Source organism: Chrysemys picta, chromosome 17 (genome assembly GCF_011386835.1).
Source record: "Chrysemys picta bellii isolate R12L10 chromosome 17, ASM1138683v2, whole genome shotgun sequence".
In the NCBI taxonomy this organism is placed as follows: Eukaryota; Metazoa; Chordata; order Testudines; family Emydidae; genus Chrysemys; species Chrysemys picta.
This window is the reverse complement of record NC_088807.1, coordinates 24,839,133-24,850,155: the sequence shown is the minus strand read 5'-3', so window position 1 is coordinate 24,850,155 and position 11,023 is coordinate 24,839,133. Positions and strand designations below refer to the sequence as shown.

At 65.3% G+C, this 11,023-nt stretch overlaps 1 protein-coding gene across 2 annotated transcripts; it reads right to left on the bottom strand.

Annotated features, from left to right (window-relative positions):
• Positions 1-1,727: 1,727 nt before the first annotated feature.
• Positions 1,728-10,342, bottom strand: LOC101945627 (transforming protein RhoA-like). Of its 2 annotated transcripts, none has more exons than XM_005311951.5 (5): positions 10,203-10,342; positions 5,672-5,829; positions 4,331-4,451; positions 3,797-3,927; positions 1,728-2,619 (listed from the first exon to the last, which is right to left on the bottom strand). In XM_005311951.5, exons 2-5 carry the CDS (start codon positions 5,825-5,827, stop codon positions 2,446-2,448), a joined length of 582 nt encoding a protein of 193 aa, XP_005312008.1. In that variant the 5' UTR covers positions 5,828-5,829; positions 10,203-10,342; the 3' UTR covers positions 1,728-2,445. The 2 variants fall into 2 exon arrangements, with proteins under 2 accessions (XP_005312008.1, XP_065427219.1); XM_065571147.1 differs by lacking the exon at positions 10,203-10,342 and adding an exon at positions 9,781-9,908.
• Between the last annotated feature and the right edge of the window lie 681 nt (positions 10,343-11,023).

The window sequence follows — 11,023 nt, the reverse complement described above, 5'->3', positions numbered from 1 at the left end:
GGGCCCGGTGGGGACACGGCCACCCTGAACTGGCCTGGAGAAAGGACACCACAGGCTCTGGGAGGGGAGTGAGGTCTAGTGGTTAGAGTGCGGGGTGGGGGGGGGCTGGGAACCAGGACTCCTGGGTTCTCTCCCCGGCTCTGAGATGGCTGTGGGGTCTTGGGGGGGAAGCAGGGCCAGGAGCCAGGACTCCTGGGTTCTGGCTGGTTTGTGATCTCCGCTCAGCCCCTGTTCCAGGCAGACTTGCCCTGTGTCTCCAATGGGGTCAGGGCTGGCTTCTGAGCCTGCTCCGGCGTGACTCTGGATTAGAAGCGCTCCCGGGCCCTGAGCAGGGCTGCCTGGGAGCATGTGGGCTCGCTGCTACGAGGGGCTGAGGGGAGGGGCCTGTCCCTTGGGGGTGGGGGGTTAATGGTGCAGTACCCTCCTTCCCCAGTGGGTGGCGCTGCGGCGCCCGCTGCCGGGGCCCAGGCCGGAGCCGCAGCAGACCTGTCCCACGTGGCCTAGCGCTCAGAATTCCTGGTGTTCACCCAGGCGGCCCGGGTTCGACTCCCGCTGTGGGAAGCAGCCGCCTCTTTTCTTGGTGAGGCGCATTTGTCCTGGTACCTCGTATGGAGCTGCCCGGGGGACGCTTCAAGCTCTGAGTGCAGCCCTAGAGACCCCGGTCCCCCCCTCCCACTGAATCTGGGAGCCAGGACTCCTGGGTTCCCTCTCCAGCTCCGGGGAGGGGAGTGGGCACTTGGGGGCATAGGCTGCTGTGCTGGAGCCAGCATTGGACTCCCAGGGGCCATCTGCCCCTTCCCCCCATGTCCAGAGTTTGGGGGTCAGGGTGGCTGGGGGAGGGTGGAAAGTGGCACAACCCCCCATGTGGCTCCTTGGGGTGGGGCCTGGCAGCACCCAGACAACCAGCCCCCGCCCACACGGGCCACCCCCCCTTCAGGCTTTGCTCCCTGGGACAGTGCTCGGGGCTCGCAGGGAGTCACCCTGCTGCACTGGGGGAATCTCTGGGGGTCAGCCCTGGGGTGCAGGAAGGGAATTTACCCCCCCCCCCCCGCACTGTCCAGGCCTGGCCCTGCCAGGGATGGGGGTGACTCAGCAGTGCCAACTCCCCACCCCCACGTTAATTGCTCATCACCACAGGCCCTCACAGCACGCCAGGGCCAGGCAGGTACTGCTCATGTGAGCCCGGCCCCAGCTCCGCCCCAGAGCTGGGTGCATTTCAGCACCAGCCGAGCCACAGGTAGGCTGCCTTATGGGGTGCCCTGCCACTGCTGCCCTGGCCCAGAAGTAGCCACAATACCCCGCACACTCCCTCCAGAACCCCTCACGCGTACAGCACCTGACACAGGCGCCAGGGCCATGCTGCCACCACCCAGAGCAGGAACCTGCAGCACAGGATTGTACTGTCTCCCCCCGCGACCCTTCCCCACCCCCGGGCAGCAGCCTGCTCCCTCAGGCCAGGGGCCACTGGGGGGGCCTCTGCCCCAGGGAACAGCAAGATGAAGGGGATTGGGGGCAGCTCAGCGGGCAGGTTGTTGAGGTGACTGGAGAGTTGCCCCCCCCCCCCTCCAGCTGGTGGCAGGGGGTAGAACTGATTCAGGCTGGCGTGACCCCAGCACCGCCCAGGGGGGCAGAGCTGGCTGGGGAGGGGATCAGGATGAGATATGGGGGAGCCCAGGGCTGTGATGTGAGGAACCGCACTAGCCACAAACAGCCAGAGCCCCCCCCAATACTAAACATTGCTACAAATTTATTACAGAGCTGTTCGTCTTTCAAGTACAGTTGAAAAGTAACGACCACCGTCCCCGGGGAGCACAGAGCGGCCTGGCGCCCGCAGCGCCCCACCTGTGGCACTTGCTAGGGCGGAGGGCCCGGGACCCGTGGGGGGGTGGGGGGAGCCAGGTGCCCTCCACGGGCAAAGCGGCCCACAACGCCTCTGCATAAAAATATAGAGTTCTCTGGGGGGGCCCCCGCTTGGCAAGAGATAAATAGGAGGAGGAGGAAGAAATCTGTACAGCAGGGGGCAGCGCCCACTCCCCCGCCCCAGGGGCACTGTGCTGTGAGCCACCCTCCCACAGCCCAGGAGAGGCACAGTAGACACCTGAGCCCCTCAGCAGGGGGCTGTGGGTCACAAGGGGCAGGGCAGCCCCGTGATGTCAGGCTCCCATTGAGGGGGGACTGGGAGGGCTGGGGCACAGCCACCAGGAGGCAGTGGAGCTGCCATGGGGCAGCCCCGCCCCCCCCAAACCATTCAGGGAGAGAGGCTGGGGCCTCCCCATGGCTGGGATTGAGGGGGGCTGTGCCACGAATCACCCCACACAGCTGTGGCAGCCAGAGGAGATGGGCGGCTCTACCCGAGAAGCCGTGGGGCTGTGATGAGGGGCCCTGAGCTCCCGCCCCCTCCCCCAAGCAGGGGGTCAGAGGGAGGGCCTGGTGGGAGCAGGGGGGTTACAGCAGTTGGCAGTGGGGCTTCTTTTGCCCGCGCTTGGCCTGCAGGGCGGCCCGCGTGGCCATCTCAAACACCTCGCGCACCCCGTCCTTTGTCTTGGCCGAGCACTCCAGGTACCCGAAGGCGCTGATCCGGCCGGCCATGTCCCGGCCCTCCTCCGGCTTCACCGGCTCCTGCAGGGGCAGGAACAGCCGTCAGCCCCGAGGGGCTCCCTGATCCCAGGGGGCAGTGGGGGGCTGGGAGAGGGGGGTCTGGCCAGTAAGAGCAGGGCTGGGAGCCCAGTACAGCCAGCCCAAGCAGCAGCACTGTCCTGGGGTCTGAAGGGTTAATCAGGTAGGCGTCAATCTAAGGAGGCACTTTTCTTCGGGGCGGTGGCAGCCCCAGGGTCCCCAGGACAGACAGCGGGGGGGGGGGGGGGCACGCACTCTCCTTCGGGGCAGGGGCAGCCCCAGGGTCCCCAGGACAGACAGTGGGGGGGGGGGGCACGCACTCTCCTTCGGGGCAGGGGCAGCCCCAGGGTCCCCAGGACAGACAGAGGACAGACAGTGGGGGGGCACGCGCTCTCCTTCGGGGCGGGGGCAGCCCCAGGGTCCCCAGGACAGACAGTGGGGGGGGACGCACTCTCCTTCGGGGCGGGGGCAGCCCCAGGGTCCCCAGGACAGACAGCGGGGGGGGGGGGCACGCACTCTCCTTCGGGGCAGGGGCAGCCCCAGGGTCCCCAGGACAGACAGCGGGGGGGGGGCACGCACTCTCCTTCGGGGCGGGGGCAGCCCCAGGGTCCCCAGGACAGACAGCGGGGGGGGGGCACGCGCTCTCCTTCGGGGCGGGGGCAGCCCCAGGGTCCCCAGGACAGACAGCGGGGGGGGGGGCACGCGCTCTCCTTTGGGGCGGGGGCAGCCCCAGGGTCCCCAGGACAGACAGCGGGGGGGGGGGCACGCGCTCTCCTTTGGGGCGGGGGCAGCCCCAGGGTCCCCAGGACAGACAGCGGGGGGGGGCACGCGCTCTCCTTCGGGGCGGGGGCAGCCCCAGGGTCCCCAGGACAGACAGCAGGGGGGGGACGCACTCTCCTTCGGGGCGGGGGCAGCCCCAGGGTCCCCAGGACAGACAGCAGGGGGGGCATGCGCTCTCCTTCGGGGCGGGGGCAGCCCCAGGGTCCCCAGGACAGACAGCGGGGGGGGCATGCGCTCTCCTTCGGGGCGGGGGCAGCCCCAGGGTCCCCAGGACAGACAGCAGGGGGGCATGCGCTCTCCTTCGGGGCGGGGGCAGCCCCACGGTCCCCAGCACAGACAGCGGGGGGGGGGGGGGAGAAGACACACACGGGACGCGCTCTCCTTCGGGGCGGGGGCTCACCTGCTTCATCTTGGCCAGCTCCCGGCGCGTGTGCTCGTCGTTGCGCAGATCCTTCTTGTTGCCGACCAGGATGATGGGGACGTTGGGACAGAAATGCTTCACCTCCGGGGTCCATTTCTCCGGGATGTTTTCTGCACAGGTGCGGGATCAGCATCAGGCTCCCAGACCAGGCCCTGCCCAGCTCCCCCTGCCTGCGCTGGCAGCCTGGACCCCTGGGCTCTACCCGGCACTGGGAAGGGAGCGGGGCCTAATGGTCTAGAGCAGGGGGCTGGGGACCAGGACTCCTGGGTTCTCTCCCATGTGCTGGGAAGGGAGTGGGGGCTAGTGGTTAGAGCAGGACCCAATACCACCAGCCTCTTGGCCAGACATCCCAGCTCAGGGCCTGTAGCAAACTCGGAAGCGACTGTGCGACCTGGCCACTGCAGGGGGCTGAGCCACAGTTCACCTGGGCACCCTCTGCCCGGCACAGAGATCCGGGCTGTGGCTGCAGCCACACGGTGACGGGGGACCCAGGTGGATCTCCCCAGCGCTCACCCAAGCTGTCAGGGCTGTCGATGGAGAAGCACATGAGGATGACGTCCGTGTCAGGGTAGGACAGGGGTCTCAGGCGGTCGTAGTCCTCCTGGCCAGCCGTGTCCCACAGCGCAAGCTCCACCTGCGTGAGACAAGGGTGGCAATGGACAGCCGCCCACCTTGGGTTCCAGTTCCCACTGGAAAGTCACTGGCTTGGGGTGGCCAGACCCCATCACGGGTCCTGAGCCAACTGCTCCTCTCCCCACTCTCGGGCACCCTGCTTTGTCTCAGTCCTCCAGCCACCACCACACAGGGCCGAAGGTCCAGACAGGGCCTGGGCTGCAGATGCCAGCAATCCACCACCATCATGAGAAGGGGGGAGGGATCGCTCAGTGGCCTGCTAACCCAGGGTTGTAATCTTTGAGGGGGCCACTTAGGGATTGGGGCAAAAATCAGTACTTGTTCCTGCTAGCGAAGGCAGGGGGCTGGACTTGGGGACCTTTCAGGGGTCCCTTCCAGCTCTGAGATTCAGCACCTGCCGGCCTGTTCTCACGGAGGCGTGACAACACTACCCGGCCCCAGCCAGCTCCCCCCAAGCAAAGTGCTGTTTGTTCAGAACAAAAGTGAGCCGGAGAGACCAGATCTTGCCACAGCTCAGACACTGGGCTGTCCCGGCATCTCCCAGCTGGGGACCCCACCAGGGGCGGAGTACTCGCCCCGGCCTCCCCCCAGGTCAGACACTCCATGCACCTCAAGCTCTGGGGGCCAATCACTAGCCAGCCCATTGAGATACACACGGATTTTGAAGGCCACTGCTCCAGTCTAACTACTGTGTCCACAGCGCCTCTCACTAGGCCATGCTTCATAAGCACCACATCTGTCCCAGCCCTGAGCGGGCTGCTGGGTAGAGGGCCAGATCCAGTAACAGCTGGGGGTGTGGTAAGGATACGGTATCTCCCTACCTGCAGCGAGGCTCCCAGGGAGGGCAACAAGTGGCCTGCCCAGAGACGAAGGCCCCCGGGTACCACCTCAGCGTTGGCCGTTTGTTCAGACCCATTCAGCACCCCTCCCCACCGATATCAGTGAGCAGGCAGGGACGGCGGTGGATATTCAGAGTTAACCGCAGCACTTACAGGCAGTGCATCAAAGCAGGACGGTTCTCCCCCAGCACAGTCACTTCCTGTTAACTCTTGAGGGTGCAGTTTCCCCCAGCCAGAGGCCAGGAGAGCAGGGTGCCATCTGTCCCTCAGCCAAAGCTAGTCTAAACCCCCCCCCCCCCCCAGGACGGACCCCAAGCTCTCCTCCCTGTGGCGAGAGGCCAAGGTTAACGGTCCCACCCCAGCCAGTGTGGGGCCACAGTACCTGTTTGCTGTCCACCTCGATGTCAGCCACGTAGTTCTCGAAGACGGTGGGGACATAGACCTCCGGGAACTGATCCTTGCTGAAGACGATGAGGAGGCAGGTCTTGCCACAGGCGCCATCTCCCACGATGACCAGTTTCTTCCGTATGGCAGCCATCTCTGGCCCGGGAGAGAGGGGGAAGGCCCGTCACAGGGGTGCTAAGGCGGGCAAGCTAGAGCCCAGCCTGCTGGAGGCAGAGTCCATGAAGGGGAACCTGCTGGCAGGCACAAGGCCCGGATGTCCCCCAGGAACACCGGCACTGACAGCTGGAACAAGGAAGCTGGTGCCATGTGGGGCATGTGAACTAGCCCAGGGGAAATGCTAGACGGAGTGATCAGGGGAAGAGAACCGAGCTATGCCTCTCAATTTCCCTGTGCAGACAAGCCCAGAGCCCCCCCACTCATACCCAGACTTTCCCGCTTCAGTCAAGCCTCTGCCCTTCCCCTCCCCTGGCAATCCCAGAGCACGAGCCAGACTAGACTCCAGGCTCCGCAGGGATGACCAGAGCCCCAGCTCACAGAGCAAAGCTGGCTTGTATGGGCAGCTGGAGGCTGGGAATCCAGGTCTGGGTTCAACCCCTGCCTCTGCCATGCTCCGCGTGACCCTGAGCCAGCCACCAGGACCCAAAGGAAGCTGGCACCTAGCCCCATTTTAGGCAGCTGAGGATTCCTTGCCCTGTTGCCTCAGTTTCTCCAATTCCTCCTACCCTTTAGTTAAGCTGTCAGCTCCCTGGGGTGGGGGCCTGTGGCAGAATAAGGCCCCCCTCCCACCCTGACCTGCTGGGGCCTGTGCAGTGCAGCCATGAGACCGTGAAGGGGAGGTCAGGGATAGAACTCCAGAGACCCGAGGTCTATTCCTGCCGGCCACAGGGTGACCACACGCAAGTCACTCGGGCTCTGTGCCGGAGTTTCCCCATCTATAGACACGGGAGACTCCCTGGCAAAGCCCTTTGGGGGTCTGCTGATGAACAGCACTAGGTACTGCAGTGACTATTGAATTACATTGTTCTGCCAGCAAGTTGGTCATTTCTGTCCCACTCACCCTGCAGCGGCTGGAGCTAAGCGTCCCCAGAGCTGTCAGGCTGCAGCCCAGAGAGACCCAGCGCCAGAGCAAAGCTGTAGGCCACCCTGGCTCGCCGAGTCCTGGCAGTAGGGATTGAGGGCCGAGCCTGCTCTGCTGGGGCCAAGGTCCTAGCTGCTTTGCTCAGCTGGGCGGCTGGCTTCCTAAGGCCATCAAACCCTCAAACCCTGCCCTTGTGTGTTTCTAAGAGGGGAGGGGCCCAGCAGCCGGGTGATTCACCGCTTTGGCCACTGGGCTGCAACAGGAAGTTCCAGAGGCAGGCGAGTTACACCCACATGTGGCGCGTGAAGCGGCATTCCCAGGATCACCCGCCCGCACTTGGAAAAAGTTAGACAAGCTGTTTCCAGCAGCCATGGAATTAACCAACCTGCTGCCTACGTGCACTGCCCCGCTGACACTGACCGCTCCGAGGGGTGTGTGTGTGTGTGGGGGGGGAGCTGGGCTTTCAGGACTTGAGATCTGGACGCAGGAACATGAGAACAGTCATACTAGGTCAGACCAACGGTCCAGTGAGCCCAGTCCCTGCCTCCTACCCTCCAGGAACTTCTCTTGTGCTTTTTTGAACCCAGTGTTCACAACATCCCCGGCAGCGAGTCCCCCAGGGTGAAGTGCTTCCTTCTGTCTGCTTCAAACCTGTTGCCTACGTTCAAGATAAACCCTCTGCCACAGGGGCAGGTCTGAACAGGGGCACCACCAGGGGACCTTTGCTACATGCATTAAGCTGAGCTAGCAGGGAGCAAGTCCTGTCAACAGCTGGTAAATCCCAAACTAAAGAGATTCAGGTTTCTAGGCCTCAGTGGGGAGGAGATCGGGCAATTTTTACAGGGCAGAAGGAGCTGTAAAAGCATCGAGACCAACAGAGCGTAAATCCTCACCATATCTGAGCGCACTCACCTCATTGTACAAGGAGGGAAACTGAGGCACGGGAGGCACAAAGGAGTTAGCAGCAGAGCTGGGATCAGAACCCAGGTCCTAGGCTCCTACCCCAACCCCGATCTACTCCTAGTCTGGGATCACCCAGCAGTACACCACAGTCCAGGGCACAAATGCTAGATCACCACAGCACAGGTCATCTCAAGAGGTCAATTCGCCCCCAAACCCGGCTAGAGCAGCCGGTCACTAGACTCGACAGACAGCCGCGAGGTTTGCTCCTGCCGGGAGAACCGTGAACCCGGGAGGGGGCGGGGGGGGGGGGCAGTTTGAGCTGCCCAGAGAACAGAGCTGAGCACGGCTGGCTCCGCACAGCGGCACTTCAGCTCTGGATTGGTACCGGAGGAGAAGGCTGACAGAGCACAGAGGTTTCTGAAGGCCGATGGTTCTGAGGTTTGGTAACTCATGGGTCAGAGGGGGCAGCGGTGCAGCCGTGGGGGTTCGGCGCCCATCCTGGAGGGGCAATCAGCGAAGGCAACACAAACAGGTGTATAACCAGAAGGGGGCTCCCCCGGGTCACCAGGGAGCATTTCCCACCTCTCTCCTTGGCACAAGAGCAGCCTTTTTGTGCAAACCAGGAAGCGAAGGGCCAGGAGGGTGAGGCTACAGGGGCTAAAGGAGAGAGCCTAGGTGTGAGCTGACAGCCAGAGGGGGTCGAGACATCCCCTCAGATTCACCAAGGATGGACCTGCCTACCCCACAGCAGCCTTCCCCTGGACCAGCTACCTTGAGGGGCCTGCTCGGGAGCGGCTCAAACAGCAGCTGCAGGTGGGTGTCCAGGTACACGGTGTCCGCGGCTACCCCGGGTTATGACAAGGCCCCACCCCAGGCACCAGAGAGAACGATCACATGACTGGATCTTCCACACAACCCAGAGGCCAGCGCCTGCCCCCACCCCACAGGCCCCAGGAGACAGTCTGTGCCCTAGACTCGGGAACTGGGGGTCCCCCAGCGCCCTGGCCAGCCAGGACGGGAAAGATTCTTCCCCACAGCCTGGACTGGAGAACCAGGGGAGAGAGGCCTGCTCCCCAGCCCCCCACAAATCACCCCCCCACACACACACACACACACCCAGCCCCCTCGGCCTCACCAGCACAGAACCAAACATCCTCCCCCACCCCACCTCTGCCCCAGGCAACGGCTTGGCCCCTCCCCTCCCCACCAGGGCCAGACACCCCCCCCCCCCACCAGCAATTCACCCACAGGCTCCCCCCAGCCCCTCCATGTACCCCCCCATTACACCCCCCGTCCCCCCATATACACCAACCAGCCCCCCCATATACACCCCCCCGGCCCAGCACCCTCCCTCCCCCCCCAGTACCCCCGCGCCCCCATATACACCCCCCCGGCCCAGCACCCTCCCTCCCCCCCCAGTACCCCCGCCCCCCCATATACAGCCCCCCAGCCCAGCACCCTCCCCTCCCCTCATATACACCCTACCCCGCCAGCAACTCACCCACAGGCTCCCCCCGGCCCCTCCACGTACCCCCCCATTACACCCCCCGTCCCCCCATATACACCAACCAGCCCCCCCATATACACCCCCACCGGCCCAGCGCCCTCCCGTCCCCCCATATACACCCCCCCGGCCCAGCACCCTCCCTCCCCCCCCAGTACCCCCGCCCCCCCATATACAGCCCCCCAGCCCAGCACCCTCCCCTCCCCTCATATACACCCTACCCCGCCAGCAACTCACCCACAGGCTCCCCCCGGCCCCTCCACGTACCCCCCCATTACACCCCCCGTCCCCCCATATACACCAACCAGCCCCCCCATATACACCCCCCCGGCCCAGCACCCTCCCTCCCCCCCCAGTACCCCCGCCCCCCCATATACAGCCCCCCCCATATACAGCCCCCCAGCCCAGCACACCCTCCCCTCCCCTCATATACACCCTACCCCGCCAGCAACTCACCCACAGGCTCCCCCCGGCCCCTCCACGTACCCCCCCATTACACCCCCCCCCCGGGCCAGCGCCCTCCCGCCCCCCCATATCCGCCCCCCCCCCGGCCAGCACCCATATACACCCCGCCCCAGCCCCTCCCCCACGCAGAGCTCACCCCCGCCACAGCCTCTGCCACATGGACCCGCCCCCCCCGGCCCGGAAGGGAGGTGGCTCGCGCCCGCTCTCCCAACCCCGTCGGCCGCGCATGCGCAGCGAAGCTTCCAGACCGCACCCAGGATTCTATCTCCCCCTCATACACCTCCCCCCCCCGGCGCCGCGCGCTGACCCCTCCCAGGCCACGCCTCCTCCCGCGAGTCCCAACGAATCAGCTGCCGCTTCCTCCCGCAAGCCGCGCGACCCCGGGGCGCGTGACCCTCCCCCACCACACGCACCCACTCACCCAACACCAGCCGCCCGCGAGCGACGCATGCGCAGAACGACTCCCACACCCCTCAACCGTCGCCCCGCTCCCCAGCGCCCCGTTGGCCGCGGCGGCGCGGTTCCCGCCCGCCCTGACCCGCACCGGGCCCCACTCACCGCCGGGCTCTCTCGGCCACCTCCGCTGCCGGCTAAGCCGCCGCCCGGACGCTCCAACCACCTCCTCAACCTAGCCCCGCCCACCCGGCGCGACGGACACCCCGCGCCGACCAATAGCAGACGCCTTAAGTACCTGCATGCGCCAATCCCCGGCGGCGGGCAGGGCTGCCACATCTCGAAGCCCCGCCCGTTCCGTGATCGGCAAGCGAGTCCAACCAATGGAAACCAAGAGCTCCCAAGATCCAGCCAATCCCCGCGGAGGGCGGGGCTGGAGGAAGCTTTCGGCCCCCGCCTCTTTTGATTGACACCCTTGGCCTCCCAATCACACCACACGACGTAACCTGCCGAATTATGCCCCGCCCACATTCTGAGAAACGGCGTAGAGGACCAATAAGGGTGTGCCATTTTAGACTTAACCCAATCATCATTAGAGGGTGGAGCAATAAACTCACAAGCCCCTCCTCAGAGGCTGATTGACTGGCGAAGACGCCAATGAGACAGGTTTAGGCCAGCAAGCCATCCAACCGCTGTCGGAGGGCAGGGTTGAAGGTCCCGCCAAGGCATGAGACGTCCCGCGAACCGGCCAAGGGGCGGGCGGGAGGCATCTTCCTAGCCAATCCCGCTGCAGGGCGGGGCTCCCGCCGCTCAAAGTAGCGCCAAACACTTTGACTGACAGCACAAACCAACCAATGGGGACACCGGCCCGCCCAATGGCAGCCCCCGCCCACAGGCCGGCACCCTCCGAGCCCCGCCCAGGCCCGCGACTGACACGTGGAGCGGGCCAATGGCCGCGCTTCCCGCCTCTTCGGGACACGGTTACT

Bases quoted from the DNA above. Each gene is read 5' to 3' on its own strand.
- LOC101945627 (XM_005311951.5), bottom strand. From the start codon at position 5,827: ATGGCTGCCATACGGAAGAAACTGGTCATCGTGGGAGATGGCGCCTGT. The intron at 4,452-5,671 runs GTACTGTGGCCC...TGTCTCACGCAG, and splicing joins TCGAGGTGGACAGCAAACAG to GTGGAGCTTGCGCTGTGGGA. The intron at 2,620-3,796 runs GTGAGCCCCCGC...CTGCCCCTGCAG, and splicing joins AGCTGGCCAAGATGAAGCAG to GAGCCGGTGAAGCCGGAGGA.